This window comes from Sus scrofa, chromosome 7, assembly GCF_000003025.6.
Source record: "Sus scrofa isolate TJ Tabasco breed Duroc chromosome 7, Sscrofa11.1, whole genome shotgun sequence".
In the NCBI taxonomy this organism is placed as follows: domain Eukaryota; kingdom Metazoa; phylum Chordata; class Mammalia; order Artiodactyla; family Suidae; genus Sus; species Sus scrofa.
This window is the reverse complement of record NC_010449.5, coordinates 54850727-54873395: the sequence shown is the minus strand read 5'-3', so window position 1 is coordinate 54873395 and position 22669 is coordinate 54850727. Positions and strand designations below refer to the sequence as shown.

The following is a 22669-nucleotide window of genomic DNA, read 5'->3' as shown; positions in this document are numbered from 1 at the left end:
TCTTTTGCTTACTCTCATTTTGATCTGCTCCTAGGGGTCAAATCGGAGTTGCAGCTGTCGGCCTAAGTCACAGCTTGCAGCAACACCAATCCTTAACCCACTGAGCAAGGCCAGGGATCGAACCCCAGGATCCTCATGGACACCACGTCAGGTTCTCAACTTGCTGAGCCACAACGGCAACTCCTGTTACTGCTTTCTTGTTTAATTCTGTTGTGGTCAGCAAACATACTGATATAAATTTTTTTTTTTTTTTTTTGTCTTTTTGCCATTTCTTTGGGCCGCTCCCGTGGCATATGGAAGTTCCCAGGCTAGGGGTCAAATCAGAGCCGGAGCCACCGGCCTACGTCAGAGCCACAGCAACGCGGGATCTGAGCCTCATCTGTGACCTACACCACAGCTCACGGCAACGCCGGATCGTTAACCCACTGAGCAAGGGCAGGGATTGAACCCACAACCTCAGGGTTCCTAGTCAGATTTGTTAACCACTGTGCCACGAAGGGAACTCCTCAAATTTTTTTTTTTAAGGGCCGAACCTGCGACATATCTAAGTTCCCAGGCTAGGAGTTGAATCGGAGCTGTAGCTGCCAGCCTACACCACAGCCACAGCAGCACAGAATCCATGCAGTGTCTGCGTCCTACACCACGGCTCACAGCAACACGGTGATCGTTAACTCACTACTAAGCAAAGCCAGGGAATGAACCCGCATCCTCATAGATACTAGTCAGATTCATTTCTGCTGCACCACAACGCGAACTCCCTGATACCAATTTCTAAAATTCGTTAAGTCTTGAGTTCCCTTGGAGTTCCCGCCATGGCTCAGTGGAAACGAATCTATGAACTGGGAGGCTGCAGGTTCGATCCCTGGCCTTGCTTAGTGGGTTAAGGATCTGGCATTGCTGTGAGCTGTGGTGTAGGTCGAAGACGCAGCTTGGATCTAGTGTTGCTGTGGCTCGGGCATAAGCCAGCAGCAACAGCTCCGATTAGACTCCTAGCCTGGGAACCTCCATATGCCACAGGTGCGGCCCTTTAAAAAAAAAGTCTGGAGTTCCCTTTGTGGCTCAGCAGGTTAAGGACCTAATGTTGTCTCTGAGGATGCAGGTTTGATCCCTGGCCTTGCTCAGTGGGTTAAGGATCCAGTGTTGCCAAAAGCTGTGCAGTAGGTTGTAGATGCAGCTTGGATCAGTGTTGCATGGCTGTGGCATAGGCCACAACTGAAGATCTGATTCAACCTCTGGCCCAGGAACTTCCATATGCTGCAGGTGTGGCTGTAAAAAGAAAAATAATTGTTGTTTGTTTTATGGCCCCCAATATGGTCCATCATGATGAATGTACCATGCACACATGAAAGAAATATGGATTTTGAAACTTACTGCATGTTCTATATACGTCGATTAAGTCAAGCTGGATGATAGTGTTGTTAATGTCCTTCATGTCTTTCCTGACTTTTTAATCTAATTCTATTGATTACTGAGAGGGGTAGATTATTTGTGTATTTCTCCTTCAGTTCTAACCATTTTTTCCCAAGCGTTTTGAAGCTCTGCTGTTAGGTGCATGTATGCTCAAAACTGTTACATCTTTTTGACAAATGATTCAGTCATTATGTAACACCCCTCTTTTTTCCTGGTAATAGAATAACATTTTGTATGTGATTAACAATCCACACCAAAACAGGACTAGGAAAAGTATCGTTATTAGTGACTGCGCTTTTACTTTAGGGCATGCCCAACCTCAGACTCCCTTCGTCCCCACCCTACTTTCCTCTCTTGGAGACTCGCAACTAGTGGAACACATTTCTAAGGGCATGTGACTTACCGAGTTATGTCACAGAGGTTCTGAAAGACCTTCTCTGGGTTGTGGCCATCAGGGCCACTCACGTGCCCGGTTTCCTTTAGCTGCTGTACCTTGTGCAGGGCTACACCCACTGCATAGCGCATAAACTCAGTGCTGGACCTCAGAACAGAGAGGCTCTCCTCGTGACTTTGGGCACTGTCCCTACAGAGAGAAAAAGAGAGAGGAGGAGATTCCCCTACTGCCAGTGGGACCTGGGATTAGGTTTTCTAGGGACTGTTCAGAATAGGAGCCCCCAGCAAGCTTTAATTGATAGATTCTAGGCAGCCCGCTGCAGAATCACTGCCATGGCTGTACCATTCTCAGAGTTATCGCACTCTCTCCCCCTCCTCCAATCCTTTAACTTTGATAAACTTAACTTTTTCTTTAGTGGCTTTTTTGTTATTGTTCCTCTGGGGTTTTTTTTGTTTTGTTTTTGTTTGTTTTTTCCCCTTTTTTGGCAATGCCCACAGCATGCGGAAGTTCCCATACCAGGGATGAAAGCCATGCCACAACTGTGACAACCCCAGATCCTTAACCCACTGAGCCCACAAGAAGACTCCATGTTCCTTTAGGGTTTGTTTTGTTTTTGTTTTTTGACGCACCCATTGCATATGGAAGTTCCTGGGCAAAGGACTGCATCTGAGACACAGCTGTGCCAATGCTGGGTCCTTAACCCAGTGCACCAAAGCAGGAACCAATCCTTTGGTTTTTTTTAAATCACATGGGTTTTTTTTTTTTCCCCTTCTCTTTTTATGTGTTAGGCTGTTCGAGTTACTTAGGTAGATTTTCTTACAACACACTGTTGGGATTCATCCCTCTTTCCATTCATGAGTTCCTTGTTACTCATTTTTCCTTTAATAATTCAAGGTATCTCTTTAAATGCCCACGTAGGATTTCTCTGCTTTCATTTTAAGAAAACTGCGAACCTCCTGACTTGCTTCTTACTGTATAATATGTTAGGATTGTGAATCCAAACGACTATCAGTAACTCTCAGTAGGTGTTTTTATCTTCACTGCACTGCTGTGTTTAAGGACTGTGTTAGAACCTTACCTGAAAAGAGCAGTGAGAAGATCAGACACAAATTTCATGGACAAAAAACTATCATTTGTTTTGTTGGCCACTTTAGTTTTGCCTTTACCAGCTTTTTCATTAAGGATGTCAGCGAGTTTCTTGTAACACATAAATAAGCTCAGAATCTTCTCAAACTTGTTCTTACTGTGTAAAAGGAAAAAGAGACCACCAAGGACAAGCATCAGAACACTGTGGTCTACTTTCATACATAGTAATAAGGCAATCACACTGCTTCTTTAGATGTCATAGTTTAGACCCAACATCGCCAGTGAATGGATCTTCACACAGCACTCCCAGGTCAAAACAATCTATCTGGGTTATTTCTTTTTTTTTTTTTTTTGCTATTTCTTGGGCCGCTCCCGCGGCATATGGAGGTTCCCAGGCTAGGGGTCGAATCGGAGCTGTATCTGCCAGCCTATGCCAGAGCCACAGCAACACGGGATCCGAGCCGTGTCTGCAACCTACACCACAGCTCACAGCAAAGCCGGATCGTCAACCCACTGAGCAAGGGCAGGGATTGAACCCGCAACCTCATGGTTCCTAGTTGGGTTCATTAACCACTGCGCCACGACGGGAACTCCTATCTGGGTTATTTCTTTTCTTCCCATATTTACACCAGTCATTGCAGTGCCCACTGAAGAGAACCAAAGTTTAATATGACCACCAATCAAAATTTCTCTACTAAAATCAGGAGTTCCTGAGTTCAGGATCTGTAGAACTTTGAATAAATTAAAGGCTACTGGCAAAACAAAATTCACCAACTTGTGTGGTATACGTTTTGGTGTTTCCTAGTAGAAAGGGCAGAGTTTGGTCTCAGGCTAGATGTCCATGTAAGAAATGGTGTCATGGTCTGTGGTGTGTTCGTACCTAGCATATTGTTAATTAAACTCTCTCTCTCTCTCTCACACACACACACACACACACACACACACACACAAAATGAATAATTCATCAAACTGCAAGCACAGTCATAACTATACCTTACCTGAAATTACTTATGGAGAAATTATATTCTATTAGAACCTCACAAACTCCCATAACAAGAGAAGCACAGATATTATTTTTGATGCCAGTACTAGTGCTCTGAGAAAAATCTGCTGACTTGTCCTAAGAGACACAAAATAAAATTAATAAGCTACTAAAAACTTCCATTACTCAACAGAGCTGAGACTTGGCAATTACCAGTTCAAAGTCCTCTAATTCACTCTTAATCATTCTACTAGTAATAGATTCCAACATGTCATCTAAGTCTTGATAGAATCCTTCTTCTTCTTCCTCCTCTTCTTGCTGTAGGGGCATCACTCTACTCTTATACCAGGCCAAACAGTGCTGAATACAACATAGCAGATAATCCTGTAGAAGAAAGTAACAACTGAATATTCTTGTTAAAAGATAACCCATGAAACTGTTGATAATCACCAAATAATCCTTATCTAAAGGCTAAAGTAAGTCATTCATTAGCATCACAAATTAAGCCAATCTGGATTAACAAAATTAGGAAAAGAATAACTGAACTATTAACAGAGGCATTGTTTTCTGGCCTTTCCTAAGGCACTGGCTTCATAAGTAGCTGACAGGCAACCAATGCAGTTATTAGATGTGCTATCTCTGATCTGGTACAAATATCATGGAGCCAGGGTGTGAACCTAAATCTTCTCTAGCTCCTCTGCATCCCAGAGGCTATTCTAAAGATAAGGGTTCTTAAATTGAGGGAATCTCTGGGAAACCAACATAGCATCTCTGATCTAGGCTGAGGATATCTCAATTGTAAGTCACTTGGGATGAGGGAGTTTCAGTTTTTATCTTTTCTGTCTTTTTGATGGCAGACAACTAGAACAGAAAATCAACCTGTCCTACTTCCTCTGAAGGTTCAACAGGATGCCAGTTCTATCTCAGCCTAAATAATATACTCCAGACTAATGAAACAGGTCCCCTGGGTTCATCTGCTCTTGGTTAACATCTTTCTCCCCATTCTAAAGCTTATTTACTTAGTATATGCAATCAAAGAGCCACCAACAGGAAATAAAACGCTCCTCGGGTGAAATGATGAATGCCTTGATTTAGTAAAGTACTGACATACAGATACCTCATTAACAGAACCAAGGTGATAATGGGTCAGAAAAGATACGCAGGGAAGAGTTAAGAATAAAAATTCATTGACAGTACCAGGAAGAGAGCTTCACAGGGAAGGTAACTCTGACGATAAACCATATCAACGGGGCTGATGTTCGTACTTATGAGTAAAAATAGTGGTTATAGAAGGAGGAAAAAAGTCTTACCAGTGGTTCTTGTAGAGAGATCTGATCTCCTTGGGTCAGAACACAAGCTTCGAATTTCAGAGGTGGCAGCACATCAGGTTCTGGCTCATAGAATTGTTTTAACTGTGTATTTTATGGAAAAAAACACCATGGCTCATGAATGCTTTTCACTCTTTTTTTTTTTTTTTTTTTTTTGTCTTTTTGCTATTTCTTGGGCCGCTCCCGCGGCATGTGGAGGTTCCCAGGCTAGGGGTCTAATCGGAGCTGTAGCTGCCAGCCTACGCCAGAGCCACAGCAACGTGGGATCCGAGCTGCATCTGCAACCTACACCACAGCTCACGGCAATGCCAGATCCTTTAACCCACTGAGCAAGGCCAGGTACCAAACCCGCAACCTCATGGTTCCTAGTCGGATTCGTTAACCACTGTGCCACGACAGGAACTCTGGCAATCAGCACTTTTGATACAGCTTGATGGTTAACAATTTATGCTCTATGATAACAAATGAACATATTTACAAAACAGAAACAGATTCACAGGCTAGAAAACAAACTTATGGTTACAAAATGGGAAACGGGAAGAGGGATAAATTAGGACTTTGAGATAAACATATATATACTATTATATGTAAAATAAATAGAAAACAAGGACCTACTGCACAACAGGGAACTCTACTCAAAATTCATTAATAACCTATCTGGGAAAAGAACCTGAAAAAATGCATATATGTATATATGTATAAATGAATCACTTTGCTGTACACTTGAAAATATGCTGTACCTTGAAACTAATACAACATTATAAATCAAGTATACACCAATATAAAATAAAATTTAAACACTAATCCAAAAAATTATAAGACATGCAAAGAACCAGAAAAATATGATCTACAATAAGGAGAATAATCAATCATTTGGAACAGACTCAAACCCAACTAGTATCCCTTCAATCTCTGGTCTCGCTCAGTGGATAAAGGATCTGGGATTGCCATGAGCTGTGGTGTAGGTTGTAGACATGGCTTGGATCTGGCGTTGCTGTGGCTGCAGCTCTGATTCAACCCCTAGCCTGGGAACTTCCATATGCTGCAGGTGTTGCCCTAAACTCACACACACACACACACACACACAATACAAGAATGCTTTGGAGTTCTCTTGTGGCACAGTGGGTTAAGGCACTGTCATGGCAGCTTTGCTGCTGTGGTGCGGGTTCGATCCCTGGCCCAAGAACTTCCACATGCCATGACCGCATGGCAAAAAAAAAAAAAAAAAAAAAGAAAGAAAAAGCAAAAGAAAGAAAAAGCGCACAGGCTCTAGAGTCAGAATGGCTGAATCCAATACCCCCACAACCACACACTAAGTCAATAAAGGTGTCTATACCTTGGCTCCTCATCTGTGAAATTAGGAGATTTTAATACAAATGTGTAAATATATATCGCAATTAAACATGCTAACACACGTAAAGAGCTTCAAATACTACTTGCCACATAACAGAGCTCAAAAAAATGTTAACTCAGCCATAAAAAGAAATGAAATAATGCCACTTGTAGCAACATGGATGGACCTAGAGATTTTCATAATAAGTGAAGTAAGCCAGAGAAAAACAAATACCATATGATGTCACTTGTTTTTTACTTTTATTTTTTAAGGGGCCGCACCTGTGGCCTATGTAAGTTCCCAGGCTAGGGGTCGAATTGGAGTGTTAGCTGCTGGCCTACACCCCAGCCACAGCAATGCCAGATCCAAGTCATATCTGTGACCTGCACCACAGCTCACGGCAGTTACTAGATCCTTAACCCACTGAGTGAGGCCAGGGATCCAATCTGCATTCTTATAGATACTAGTCGGGTTCTTAACCTGCTGAGCCACAATGGGAACCCATACAATGTCACTTATATGTGGAATCTAAAATATGATACAGAAATTCCTGTTGTGGCTCTATGAGGATTCGGGTTTGATCCCTGGCCTCGTTGAGTGGGTTAAGGATCTGGTGTTGCCACAAGCTGCAGCGTAGGTTGCAAATGAGGCTCAATCTGGCATTGCTGTGGCTGTGACATAGGCCAGCAGCTACTGCTCCAATTTGACCCCTAGTCTGGAAACTTCCATATGCCCCAAGTGTAGCCCTAAAAAGACAAAAAAAAAAAAGATACAAATGAATTCATTTACAAAGCAGAAAGAGACAAACAACATAAAAACAAACTTAACAGTTATTCCAGGGGAAAGAGGGTGTGGGAGGGATAACTTAGGAGTTCGGGGTTAGTAGATACAAACTGTGAAACAGAAAAAGTCTTACTAGACAACACAGGGAACTATATTCAATATTCTGTAATAAATCATAATGGAATATGGAAGAGGATATATATATATATATAAAACTGAATCACTTTGCTGTACACCAGAAACTAACACAACATTGTAAATCAGCTATACTTCAACTTAAAAAATCTTAGTTATTGCTTCCCTTTTTCACTTTTAGAGTCTAAAGAATTTTACTGGTCTACATACTAACCTGAGTTGGGAGGCACTGCTCTATGTCTTCAGTCATACTCTGTGATTCTTATTAAATGTGCGAATGTGGATGGACTGATCATTATGGTTTGAAAGATACAACTAACAGGATATATCTTGTATGTAGGATCAAGTCCAAGGCCCACTGAAAAGCTTTTGATGAATAGCATAGGACCTTTCAATAATTTCTACACATCCAAGACCTTATTTTCAAACAAAGGTTGTTCAGCAGAATTATCACAAAGACATAAAAAAAGAAAGAGGGCGAAGGAGCAGGAAGGAAGGAGAGAGAAGTTCCATTTACAGCAACATAGTGGACTTGGGTTCAGAGAAACCCTCCTACACACAGAATGAGAGAAACACTGCATTAAAATCTTTATATAGATAAGTTTTTAAATAGAGAGCTAAGATGATAGTCAAGTAGAAAAAGAATAATGAAATTAAAAACAAAGCCTAGGCCACCACGGGGTGGAGGTGGTATCAGAGACCCTCACATAAAGCTCGAATTCTCAAAAGGAAATAGACGTCATTAGCAGACAAAACTAAAAAAATAAATCTACCACATAGAGGAAGATATGCATCTCTGCGGGTAGGGCTATGTACCTACCTAACCGACCCTTGACATTAGGTGACAGGGGAAAAAAAGTCTCCTCTGGGACTTTCTAACAAGCTAGTCTCCAAATGTAGATTGGGCTTGAATTCACACTACTTATATGGTCTGAAAAATCAAAAGCCAACCATTTAAAGTTTAAAGAAAGTATATAACTTTGAAACAAGTAAGGAAAAAAATGGAATAAGAGAAATAAAGAGACAATTTCAAATTTTACCTAAACTAGAAAAAGAGGGAACATTCCCAATCATTTTACTAAGCTCAGACTAAACCAAGGAAGCTGAGAAATGAAAATTATAGGTCATTCCCTCTTATAAACATATATGTAAAAGTCCTAAATGAAAACTCAACCCACCAGTGTGTGCAAAAAGTAATATATCCTAGTCAATTTGGGTTTATCCCCGGCATGCAAAAAATAAAAAAATCAAACCATACAATTCATCACAGTAACAGATTAACGGAGAAAAACCACATGGTCATTTCTATAAATTAAAAAATGTTATTTGATAACATTTAACATAAATTCAAGAATAAAACAACAGACCTGAAACGGCAGAACAGTAAATAAACTTGAAGATAGATTATGAGAAAATATCAAATTTGAATAGTGTAAAAACACTGAGGAAAAAATGAGACAAGTCTCAGGGATCTACAGAATAATATGAGGCTTTACCACTGAAGTCCCAGAAGGAAAGGAGAGAAAGGAGGAGAGAAAAAAATAGTTGATTAGATACTGAGTGGACACTTCTCAAATATGGTGACAAGCATCAATTTACGGATCCAAGAAGCTTACTCCACCCCATAGGAGAAACACATGCTTGGGCTCTTGAGCCACAAGATCTGGGTTCAAATCCCAACTCTGCCATTTATTAACTCTGTGACCTTGGACAAATTATATTATTTAATAATCTCTCATAGCCTTAAAAATATAAATCTGTAAAATGGAGGTAACAATTCTTATTTCACAGGGTTTTGTGAGGACTAAATGAAATCATCTACCATACAGTGCTTCATAAATTGCTTTGCTCTCTGTAAATGCTGAACATTGGGGACTGTTGTTATTACTATTAGTACATAATTGTATCTTGAACTCTCTCAACATATAAAGATTCATGTAATGAATAAAAGGGAGTACTGAGACACACTACAACATAGATAACCCCTGAAAACACCATGCTAAGTGAAAGAAGCCAGTCACACAAATCCATACATTGTATGATCCATTTATATAAATGTCTAACTAAATGGTATGGGGTTTTCTCTGAGGTGGTAAAATGTTCTAAAATTGATTGTGGTGACAGCCGCACAACTCTATGAATATACGAAAAACTAATCAGTTGTATTCTTTACATGGGTGAATTGTATGGTATGGGAATTATACCTCAATAAAACTGTCAATATAGGGGTTCCCGCTGCGGCGCAGCAGAAACGAATCTGACTAGGATCCATGAGGTTTCGGGTTCGATCCCTGACCTCACTCAGTGGGTTAAGGATCCAGTGTTGCCATGAGCTGTGGTGTAGGTCGAAGACGCGAATCGGATCTGCCACTGCTGTGGCTCTGGCGTAGGCCAGCGGCTACAGCTCCAATTAGACCCCCTAGCCTGGGAACCTCCATATGCCGCGGGTGCAGCCCTGTAAAGACAAAAGACAAAAGACAAAAAAAAAAAAAAAAAAAAAACCTGTCAATATAACATTCAAGAGTTCCCACTGTGGCTCTGCGGTGACAAGCCTGACTAGTATCCATGAGAATGCAGGTTGGATCCCTGGCCTTGCTCAGAGGGTAAAGGATCGGGCGTTGCCATGAGCTGGGGTGTAGGTCGCAGATATGACTTGGATCCGGCGTTGCTGTGGCTGTGGTGTAGGCTGGCAGCTGCAGATCAGATTCAGCCCCTAGCCTGAAAACTTCCATATGCTGCAGGTGTGGCCCTAAAAAGACAAAAAAACCCCAAACACACAAACAAAAAAACCCATTCAAACAAATGCTTAACGAATAAATATTGAGAGTAAAAAAGTCTTTACATCATTCTCCAACTGAATTCTTCTAATCTTGATAGTCAAGTATTTCATAATTTAAAAATTTTTTTAACTGAGAGGTGCAGAAAATAACCCAATAGACACTCATCAATGTCACCGAGATTTAACAAAGTCAATCATTTTGCTATATTTGTTCCAGATCTCACTTTTTCTTCTTTCAGAAATAAACATAACAAAAACAGCTGCTGATGACCTTTGTACAAACAGTTCTTCCAAATGCTCTTCTGACTTAGGATGTAGACTGTTAACTGAGAGGGGTAACTGTCAGATGATGGCAATACGGTAGGTAGATAAGTGGTGATTAAAATAAAAGAACTTGAAACAGCATTGCATACCCCATCCATGTTCACAATGTGCCTGTGGAATTATTTCATATTTTGAAAAGTACAAAAAATGACAATTGCCTCTTAATGCCCCATTATACACAAAAAATATTTTACCTGTGAGAGCAGAGTTTGCATGACTGAATTAGCCAGCTGAGAATTCCTTCGAAGGACATCATAGAAGCCCTAAGAGGAATCAAGTAAAGGACAAATAAGCCCTTTCTCAAGGATACTAGTGATTTGGACAATCATAGCCTTAAAATAATCCTACGTATGTTTTACTCTGTTCGTGGTTCTTTGAAAAAGATGGAGACTGTATTTGCTAGAGAGAGAAACGATTCAGAAAATTTAACTTATTTGCCTAAGCTAAAGAGGGCTCTCTGATCACTGAGAACTGGCTTATAAACTGACCATAATCCTCACCATTTTTAGACATCAGGTCACTTCTATAGCTGTGGAGTATTTTTCTCCTTTACAGTCAGGGATGCTGAGGCCCTCATTCTTTTATAACAGCTGTTCTCTGAAATGACTTCCACTTATCTGCTTGCTAGATTATCTAATGCTCTCCACCCTATGAAATATGTATGCTGAAGTACCCCCGTGCTAAATGCTAGAGACTGCAGTGTAATCCTCCATGACTGCACACTTTCGTTCCCTCTGGCTGGATTATATCCTAAGTACAAGTAGTTATATTTGTTCCACTCATTTGCTGTCATTATAATTATGTGATCTAATCAGATATTCTGTAAACTCTTGAAAACCAAGTGCAAAATGAAAAAACCTGCTTTTATAAAAACTAAGTTGAATGTTTTGGGAAGTCTTAATAAAAGTAAATCTCTAAAACCAATTTCTGATGAATTAAGGGTAACACAATTCTAAAAAGTTAGGAGGAGTTCCCTTGTGGCACAGAAGGTTAAGGAGCTGGATCTTGTCACTGAAGTGGCCCAGGTTGCTGCTGTGGCGTGGACTCCATCCCTGGATCAGGAACTTCTTCATGCCCGTCAGCGTAGCCAAAAAAAAGTTAGGGAAAAAAGCGAATATATCTAGAAGACTTCTGTACTAAGACTATATCTAAAGTGTCTTAAAGTTTCTATCCTGCTTTAGGTAAACAAAACTTGAAATTATAGGCATAAAATTAAGGTTATGGCTTGTTTAAGAGACAGTAAGTTCCAAATGTCAGATTCATTCACAAAAGCAAAAGAACTTGGCCTTAAAACAAAAGATTGGTAAATTTTTTGTTTTAATGGCCGTACCTGCAGCAAACAAAAGTTTCTGGGCCAGGAACTGAATCTAAGCCACATCTGTGACCTATGCCATAGATGCAGCAACGCTGGATCCTTTAAACCACTGTGCTGGGCTGGGGGTCGAACCTGTGCTTCCACAGCGACCCAAGCTGCTGCAGTCAGATTCTTAACTGCATTGCTACAGTGAGAACTCCGAAAGACAAGTAAATTAATAGAATATTTAGGAGTTCCCATCATGGCACAGCGAAAACAAATCTATCATCCATGAGGATGCAAGTTTGATCCCTGGCCTTGCTCAGTGGGTTAGGATCTGGTGTTGCCGTGAGCTGTGGTGCAGGTCACAGAAACAGCTCAGATCTGGCATGGCTGTGGCTGTGGCCAGCAGCTACAGCTCTGATTTGACCCCTGGCCTGGGAGCCTCCATATGCTGTGGGTGTGGCCCTAAAAGAAAAAAAAAAAAGAAAAAAAAATTAGTACATTTAAATATTTCAAATTAAAATAAAACATGTAACTATTCCTTTCGATTCCTCACTAACTACTGGTCCTAACTGCATTAAATAAGAGCATACCTACTGTACTTTTATAGTCAGAAAAAAATTATTAAAATTAAAAGGATTAGTGTGAGGGGGGGAGTACTACATCAACTTACCTCATAAAGCATGAGTCGAACATCAGCCTGCTGACCTAAGCATCTCCTTAAACTATCCATGATCTCAAGGCAAAAGGTTTCATTGGCAACAGAATTGTAACGGCTGTGGACATCCACATGGACCTGAAAGGAAGGGAGGCCAGTTCTCATGTATGTTACCACAGTTAAGTAGCTTTCATTAAGAGGGTAAAAAGAGCTTACACTTAGCTTTCCCCACATGCCAAAACTCAGGACTGAGGCAGAAGTGGTAATCATTACGAGGCCATGATAATATCACTCTTATTTAATTACCGTAAAAAGTTTTGTTTTCTCAGATTATAGGATTTAATAGAAATGCAAAGTAGGAGTTCCCATTGTGGCTTAGTAGTAATGAACCCAACTATCATCCATGAGGACTTGAGTTTGATCCCTGGACCCACTCAGTGGGTTAAAGATCTGGTGTTGCCATGGGCTGCAGTGCAGGTCACAGACGTGGCTCAGATCTGGTGTTGCTATGGCTGTTGTGTAGACTGGCCACTGCAGCTCAGATCTGACCCCTAGCCTGCGAACTTCCATGCGCCATGGTGCAGCCCTTAAAAAAAAAAAAAAGAAAAGAAAAAAAAAAAAAGGTGCAAAGTAAATACACTATTAAAATAGGGAAAAATAACAGTTATCTAGCCTCAGAAGATTGCTGTGACGATTAAATGAGAAAATAAATGTGAAGAACTTAGCATACTGTCTAGCACAGTGCTGTCCAAAAGAAACATGATACAAATAAAAAATACAAGCCACATAATGTAGTATTAAATTTTCTAGTAGCTAAATAAAGAAAAGTAAAAGAGGAGTTCCCGTCATGGCGCAGTGGTTAACGAATCCGACTAGGAACCATGAGGTTGCGGGTTCGGTCCCTGCCCTTGCTCAGTGGGTTAACGATCCGGCGTTGCCATGAGCTGTGGTGTCGGTTGCAGACGTGGCTCGGATCCCACGTTGCTGTGGCTCTGGCGTAGGCTGGTGGCTACAGCTCCAATTCGACCCCTAGCCTGGGAGCCTCCATATGCTGAGGGAGCAGCCCAAAGAAATAGCAAAGACCAAAAAAAAAGAAAAAGAAAATAAAAGAAACTGGTGAAATTAATTTTACTTAACCCAACACAGCCAAAATATCTCAAAATGTAATCAAAATAAAAATTACTAGATACTTTATATTCTTTTATCCTCACACTAAGTCTTCAATTTGAACTAGCCACATTTCAATCTATGTTTAGTTCAACAGCCACCTGAAGGCTAGTGGCTACCGTATTAAAAAGCAGTTTAATGCACAAAAAATCTGCAATTAATAAGTGTTAGCTGATATCATCATCACCACCACCACCATCATCATGAGACCCTCAGGTTCAGGATCATGTATATAACCAGACAAGAGTAAAAGAAAACAGCCTGTACATCAGCAACTGCTGCATTCGTGCACACACTATAAGCTGGTGTGAGAAAATCCTTACCTGGCTAACACCAATAGACTGACTGCACTGAGAAGACGACAAGCTGCCTAAAACTTTAAAGTTCTTCAGGAGCAGCAAAAACCCAGCAACTGCAGATTTTCGGGCACCAAGTTGGCTAGCTCAGGAATAGACAGAGAACAAGTTACCAAACAGTACTGATTTCACAGGAACAGGCTTCTGGGTCAGAAAAATCCAGTTAATTCTGCCCAGAAGAGGGAAATGAAGCACAGAGCAAAATAAATTGATTATGTACTCAAAACAAGGCATAGCTGTTCACAGCAATTAGAAGCACAGGAATTCAGTTGAATTCTTCGTTATCTACTTAACCTCAAGACACTATACTTTTTTCTGTCCTACTGGTAAGTCCATGTGGTAAATGAGAACAAGAGTTCTGAAAGGCTGTACAATGGGTTGATAACTCAATATAAGTACGAAATAGCAAAAGAAATTGTTGATTTTTTTCTGTGTCTGAAGGAGCACTTCCCCTTTTCAAAGAGGAGTACAGAGTTTGGTGCGTCCATCCAGATAAAGGATACACTCATCTCACTGAGGCTCAATGGTTAATTCATGTTGTAGATGCTACAATGTACAGCCTTGGCCTATTAGATATGCTTTTGCATGAGGACTAACAAAAAACTGTCAGTTCTAGAAAGAGATAAGGCATATGGCTAGCTACTAGTTGGGAGTGTATTATAACAGGTGATATTAATCTGCTATCTTACCCTAAAGTAACAAATGAGTCTCACATATTACTCATCTCATAATATCTTTAGGAGATGATCAACTCTAGCTTAGGTTAGGAATTTGGATGGCTGCTGTGAACAGGTTGTACTAGAGACGAAAACGGAGAGGACTTTAAATATTATTAGAAAGCATCGCTTCCTAGGGTCTCATGAGGTGCTACACACCTGGCAAACATAGATTTCCGAAGAACAAGTATCAAGGAGTCTCTCATTGACATGCTGACCTTGAGAAGGGGCTGAAAGAGGAAGAATCAGTAGGTAAAGAGAATAATTTGTTTATTAGCCTTAGCCCATTACCACTGGCTTATATATCAAAATACGGCTCTGTTTTAAAAACATGCTGCAATGTTTATTACACTTAATAGTAATAAGGACAACCTTATACTTTGAAATGCTGAACTGGAGCTAGTCGTGAATACTTTTCAATCTATTGTCCTCAATTAACAATTTTCTGGGGTTCCCGTCGTGGCTCAGTGGAAATGAATCTAACTAGGAACCATAGGTCGAGGGTTCGATCCCTGGCCTCACTCAGTGGATTAAGGATCTGGCGTAGCCGTGAGCTGTGCTGTAGGTCGCAGACGCAGCTTGGATCTAGCATTGCTGTGGCTGTGGTGTAGGCTGGCAGCTACAGCTCCAATTCGATCCCTAGCCTGGGAACCTCCACATGCCATGGGTGCGACCCTAAAAAACAAACAAACAAACAAAAAAATTTCTAAGAGCCTTTCAATTACTTCACTAACTTTGGTTCACTGAAATGAACCAAATGAGAGAGAATAATAATACTATGAAGGGGGTAAACTTGGAACACAGGGTCTAGCTCAGTGCTCCTGCCCTTTTAATTCAGTTTTGTGTTTTACAGTGAAGGGAAACAGATATCATGTTTATGAAGAAACACATTGGACTTCTACTAGACAGTTCCACTTCTGCTGTGGCAAAGCTCCTTAGGAGTCAGAAGACTTACCTGCACTGCCTTCAGCAGCCCCTGTACAGTCTGAAGGGGCAGGAAGGACAGATAGTCAAAAGTTTCTGTGATTTTAGAAGAACAACTCTGAAGAACTAAGGGTGAATGCACGATGATATCTGAAAGCAGGTCTGAAAAACAAAATCTAGAATCAGTTGCCTCAAATAACTAAGGGTTTCAAGTAAAGTAACATAAATATGGGGAAAGAAATAGTAAAAATTTTTTGTTTCTCAAATAATTCAAGTACACTGCAATACAGATTTTTACTGATCCTAATACTTTTAAGGTCAATGAAATTTTAGTGATACTTTAAAATTTCTTCCAGCAATAGTATAGGACTACAAAAATTAAAGTCTAAAGGAAAGGAAGAAACCTATTATATACTGCCTGAACAAGCAGCACACACTGTCTTATTTCCAAGTTGAAATAAATCAATACTTTTTTATGAATTTTTACTATGTGCAAGCATAATATGGTCCTATAAGGAATATATAAAAGTGAAAAACATGGTCTCTTTTCCTTCAAGAATATTAATTTAGTTGGAAGTCAAGAAAAAAATATTTTAAAAGAATGAAAGAATAATATAAGGATATCAAATATCTAATAATTCCAAACATAGTTTATTATCTAGCAAAAGGTAAAGAAAAGAGTTTAAAAAAGGAGTTCAAAAGAAGAGATCATTGTGAGTTGCTTTAGGAGAGCAAAGAGAAGGAACTTCAGCTGGATTCTACAACATGGGTAACATTTAGATGCACGGAGAACTGGAAAGGACTACCACCTGGAAAGGGAAGAGTATGAGTAAGAGAACAGGAAAGATGAGTGTAAGGCATTCTCAGAGGATGGTGGGGAACTCAGTGGACATAGGGGGAAGGATTCAGGAAAGTAAATTACGGAAGCTAATGTTGGAAAGGTGGGTTGGATCAAATCGTCAAGGACTTTAAATACCAAGATAAAGAGCTGATAATTTACAAAAGAAGGTATTGGTGATTTCTGAGTGACCGAGTGTTATTTCAGCAATACTGATCTGGTAGCAACATGCAAATGAATTGCTACAGAGAGAAAAGAAAGCAGGGAAACCAGTTCGGAAGCTGTGGCAGTAGTCTACATGCAAGGTTACAGGCAATAGGTGTGTGTGGGAGGAGGGTATAAAAAAGACAACATTATGAGGGGGGAAAAAAGATGACACTTAGGTACCAAGTGCATTTTAGAATATTAGAAGGAATTTCAGGCTCTGGGACTCCGAGAGTTGCATTTCAGATAACAGAAATAGGGACAATGGAAAGGGGAATTTGTTTAAGGGAAACTATACTACATTTGAAATAAAAGGAAAGAAAGGAAAACTAAATGGAAATAATCATTTAGCAGGAATGAAAGATTTGAAACTAAGGAAAGAGGAGAGTCTTGACATAAAGATTTGGGAGCCATGCCCACAAAAGTCCACGAAAATAACTGAAATCGTGAGAACAGGTATGATATCTACAAGTAAAAAAACATAAAAAGAGAACAGACACTTTTTATGGAGTAACAGTGACCAGATTTATCTTCCCACTTTAAACATCTATAAGCCAAAGTATATGAAACAATACTTTTTAGGCACTAGACAAAAAGCACTACAGACAATGATCCCTGAGGAAAGGAAAATAAACGAGGAGTCTTATAACTGGCCCATTTTACCACCCAGAGAGTTTCTAGGCAGCATCACAGAGAGGGGAAACTCAGAATCCAGTAGTCTTCCTGAGCCAAAGGGACAGAGGTGAGAATTCAGGAAAGCCAAGACAGCGAGAATTTACAGGACAGAGCGCTGTATGGAAAGCATGCTGGAGATGTACAGGGAGCTACCCTTGTATGTCAGCTGCGTGCTTGTCAGTGCATGTGTGTGAGAAAACTACCTGAAGCCGAGGGAAGAATTGCTGTCAAGGAGCAGGCAAATCCATTCTCAGAGGTCAAAGAGGACAGGAAATAATCCACATTTACAACAACCACAGTGGAGACACCTCATAATATACAAGGATGAATATTCAGAAAGGCACTGCTTTAGTTGTAGAACCAAATTAGGCCTAGATTAAAGGTTGTCTGGTCTTACCTAATACAACACAAACACAATCATCAAAAGGGTTAAATGCTTTCAAAAAAGAAAAAAAAAATTTTTTTTTTTTTTTAAGGGCCGCACCTGAGGTATATGGGCTGTAGAAATTCCCAGACTATGGGCTGAATTGTAGCTGTAGCCACTGGCCTACACCACAGCCACGGCAACATGGGATCCAAGCCTGTCTGCAACCTATACCACACCAGATCCTTTAACCCACTGAGCAAGGCCAGGGATCAAGCCTGTGTCCTCATGAATACTACTCGGGTTCATTACCACTGAGCTGCAATGGGAACTCCCCCCAAAATTTAAAGCTCAAGAATATTGAAGAAAAAAAAATCCAGGAGTTCCCGTCATGGCTCAGTGGTTAAATAATCCAACGAGGAACCATGAGGTTTCGGCTTTGATCCCTGGCCTTGCTCAGTGGGCTAAGGATTCGGCGTTGCCGTGAGCTGTGGTATAGGTCGCAGACATGGCTGGGATCCTGCATTGCTGTGGCTCTGGCGTAGGCTGGCAGCTATAGCCCCAATTGGACCCTTATATGCCTCGGGTACGGCCCTATAGAAAAGACAAGAAAAAAATCCAGCAAACCAACAATGTGAAATTCACAGTGTCTGCCACCCTATCAAAAATTATTGATGCAAAGAAGCAGGAAAACACAACTCAAGATGAAGAGGAAGTACACCAATAAAAACAGATCAGAAGTGATAGAATTAGTAGAGAAGGACATTAAAAGAACCAAAATAAATACATGTCATGTTCAAGAAGGTCAGGGAGGCATGATAACAAGAGGGAGGGAAGATATGAAAGACAAATCAAACGTCTAAAAATGAAATTTTATTGGATGAGATCAAAAGCAGAAGATCTGGGAATCTGCATTTATAGCAATATAAACTAAGATAAAACACAGAGTAAAAAAGATGAAAAAGAGGTCATCTGTGAACTGCATGACAACTTAAGGCTACTTAACATATGTGTAAGCAGAGTCCCAGAAGCCTCTGCATGTGAGAGAGAGAGAGAGAGAAAGTAACCCATAGGTAACCCATGTTAACTATAAAGGTAAGGATGGGGAGTTCCCGTCATGGCGCAGTGGTTAACGAATCCGACTAGGAACCATGAGGTTGCGGGTTCGGTCCCTGCCCTTGCTCAGTGGGTTAACGATCCGGCGTTGCTGTGAGCTGTGGTGTAGGTTGCAGACGCAGCTCGGATCCCGTGTTGCTGTGGCTCTGGCGTAGGCCGGTGGCTACAGTCCGATTCAACCCCTAGCCTGGGAACCTCCATATGCCGCGGGAGCGGCCCAAGAAATAGCAACAACAACAAAAGACAAAAAAAAAAAAAAAGACAAAAAAAAAAAGGTAAGGATGAAGATGACATAAAACAAATTTTGAAGAAAAAATACCTTCAGAATTTTCAAACTTGATGAAAACCATAACTTAAGAGATCCAAGAAGGCTGACAAACCCCAACCACAAGAAGCACGAAGGAAACTACCCTAAAGCACATAATCAAATTGCATAAAACCACTGAAAAAGAGAAAATCTAAAAAGAAAAAACATATAAAGGACCCAAGATGAGAGTGAAAGCAGCCTTTTCACTGGAAATGATGAAAGCCCAAAGACGGTTGAGCAATCTTAAAATCTTCAAAGTACTAAAAAGAAAAAAATGTTAATCCAGAATTCTATGCCCAGTGAAAATGTCTTCTAAAAAGTAACACGAGGAGTGGTTGTGTGGCACTGTGGATTAAGGTTCCAGTGTTGTCACTATAGCAAGCTGGGTCACAGCTCTGGTGCAGATTCAGTCCCTGGCCAGGAAATGTCTACATGTCATGGGTGCAACCAAAAAAAAAAAAAAAGGCAAAATAAAATTGTACATTACTTATAACTATAAAGACATAAATAGTTAAAACTAAAAAGATGCAAAAAATATACCATGTTAATACTGATCAAAACAAAGCTGAAGAAGTTATATTAATATCAAAGTAGACTTCAGAGTAAAGAATATTACCAAGAACGAAAAGGTCATTTCATAACAATTAGTGGATCCATTAACCAAGAGACATTACAATCCTAAATGGATGCCCCAGTAACAGTTTTAAAATACCTGAAGCAAAAACTGATAGAACTGAAAGAAATAGACATTTCTATAAATACGAAGTCAGAAATTTCGACACTCCTTTTTTTTTCTTTTCTTTTTTCGTCTTTTTGCTATTTCTTGGGCCGCTCCAGCGGCATATGGAAGTTCCCAGGCTAGGGGTTGTATCGGAGCTGGAGCCACCGGCCTATGCCAGAGCCACAGCAACGCAGGATCCAAGCTGCGTCTGCAACCTTCACCACAGCTCACAGCAACGCTGGATCCTTAACCCACTGAGCAAGGGCAGGGATCGAACCCGCAACCTCATGGTTCCTAGTCGGATTCGTTAACCACTGCGCCACAACGGGAATTCCTCTTTTTTTTTTAACTTTATTAAAGTATAGTTGATTTACAATGTTGTGTTAATTTCTGTTGTACAGCAAAGTGACTCACTTATACATATATATTCTTTCTCATATTCTTTTCCTTTATGGCTTATCACAGGATATTGAACACAGTTCTCTGTCAACACTCCTTTCTTAATAGTTAACAGAAAAATTAGAAAATCAGCAAGAATATGGAAGACTTGAATAATCTGACTTCAGTGATATAGAAAACTACCTAACAACAGAACACATATTATTTTCAATAACATGTAGAGTATTTATCAAAATGGACCATATTCTAAGAATAAAATAAGTTCCAACAAATTTTTAAAACGTCACATCATATAAAGTATGTTTTAAAGTAACAAATAAAAATCAATAACAGGAAATCTGGAAAATCCAAATCCTTGAAAACTAAACAAAACACTTCTAAATAATGCACAGGTTACAGAACAAATCACGTGGGAAATTGAGTGACTGGATGGAATAAAAATAAAATTTATGGGATGCAGCTAAAGCAATGTTTAGAGGGAAATTTACAGTTTAATGCTTGTATTGAAAAGAAACAAAGGCCTCAAATTAATGACATAAGCTTTTAACCCAAGAAAGCACAGATTAAACCCAAAGTAAGCAGCAGAAAGGAAACAAAAAAGAGCACAAATTGGTAAAACTGAAAACAGGAAAAAGCAGAGAAATTTTATGAAACCAAAAACTGATTCTTGGAGAAAAATCAATAAAACTGATAAATCTCTTGTTAGACTCATCAGGAAAAAGAGAGAAGATGCAAATAACGACTTTCAGCAGTAAGAAAGGGAACATAAATAGAGATCCTGGAGACATAAAAAGGAATATTCTGAACAACTTCGTCATAATAAATTTGCTAAGATGAAATGGTCAAATTCCTTGAAAGACATAAATTACCAAAGTTCACTCAGAAGATTCAGGTAACCTGAATAGCCCAACTTCTATTAAAAGAATGGAATTTGTAGCCAAAACTCTTCACACAAACAAAAGGAACCTTCATACATCAGGAAGGAAAAAATAGCAATATGAATTATCTAGGTAAAATATAATAGACCAGAAGATGGCACTTTTTTTTTTTTTTTGTCTTTTGTCTTTTTTGTTGTTGTTGTTGTTGTTGCTATTTCTTGGGCCGCTCCCGCGGCATATGGAGGTTCCCAGGCTAGGGGTCGAATCGGAGCTGTAGCCACCCGCCTACGCCAGAGCCACAGCAACGCGGGATCCGAGCCGCATCTGCAACCTACACCACAGCTCACGGCAACACCGGATCGTTAACCCACTGAGCAAGGGCAGGGACCGAACCCGCAACCTCATGGTTCCTAGTCGGATTCGTTAACCACTGCGCCACGACGGGAACTCCTGGCACATTTTTTTCTAACAAAGGCCATACAATAACTTTTTAGGCGTAAGGGGCCATGTGGTATGTGTCACAACTCAACTCTGCTGGTACAGTGTATGTATAAGCAAGATAGACAACACATGAACAATTGAGCATGGCTGCATTCCAATAATACTGTATTTTATGAACTCTGAAAACTAACATTTTCATGTATCAATTCTTCTTTTGATTTTTTTCCAACCACTTAAAACAGCAAGATAAACCCAAAGCAAGCAAAAGAAGTAATAAAAAGCAGAATCTGGTGAAGTTGAAAACAAAAAGCAACTGAGAAAATTCAAACTAAAATCTTATTTCTGGAAAATTAGGAAAATTGACAAGCTTCTAAGCCAGATTGAAAAAGAAAAAAGAAGGAGTTCCCGCCGTGGCGTAGTGGTTAACGAACCTGACTAGAAACCATGAGGTGGTGGGTTCGATCCCTGGCCTTGCTCGGTGGGTTAACGATCCGGCATTGCCATGAGCTGTGGTGTAGATCACAGATGTGGCTCGGACCCCGTGTTGCTGTTGCTGTGGCTGTGGCGTAGGCCGGCGGCTACAGCTCTGATTAGACCCCTTGCCTGGGAACCTCCATATGCCGCGGGAAGTGGCCCTAGAAAAGGAAAAAAAAAAAAAGAAAAAGAAAAAAGACAAATTACTGATATGAGGAATGTCTAGATTTACAGATGATATGATTTCTATGTAGAAAATCCTAATGAATTGCCAAAAAGCTACTACAACTAGTAAGTGGGCTTAGCATGGCTGCAGAATATAAGGTCAATATTAAAAATGCAACTATTTCTACATGGTAGCAAATAATCAGAAATTGAATTTTTTTTAAAATGCCACTTATAACTGTGTCTAAAAAAATGAATTACTTAGAGCTAAACTGACAAAAGATATGCAAGTTCCATACACTGAAAACTACAAAACACTGCTGAAACTGAAGACAGATCTAAATAAAAGGAGAGATATGTTGTGTTCATCAGTTAGAAGGCTCAATATTGTTAAGATGCCAGTTCTCTCCCAAAT

General features: G+C 40.1%; 1 protein-coding gene across 1 annotated transcript in view; it reads right to left on the bottom strand.

Moving 5' to 3' along the window:
• Positions 1-22669, bottom strand: part of FANCI (Fanconi anemia complementation group I) — a 78969-nt gene that overhangs the window by 16597 nt on the left and 39703 nt on the right. The window contains exons 15-24 of the mRNA XM_001926870.6: positions 15704-15834; positions 14908-14978; positions 14000-14114; positions 12525-12647; positions 10749-10817; positions 5183-5284; positions 4086-4256; positions 3889-4010; positions 2883-3047; positions 1814-1993 (exon numbers count right to left, since the gene is read on the bottom strand). Of these exons, the coding sequence (XP_001926905.3) occupies positions 1814-1993; positions 2883-3047; positions 3889-4010; positions 4086-4256; positions 5183-5284; positions 10749-10817; positions 12525-12647; positions 14000-14114; positions 14908-14978; positions 15704-15834 (1249 nt within the window). The remainder of the gene's footprint in view (positions 1-1813; positions 1994-2882; positions 3048-3888; positions 4011-4085; positions 4257-5182; positions 5285-10748; positions 10818-12524; positions 12648-13999; positions 14115-14907; positions 14979-15703; positions 15835-22669) is intronic.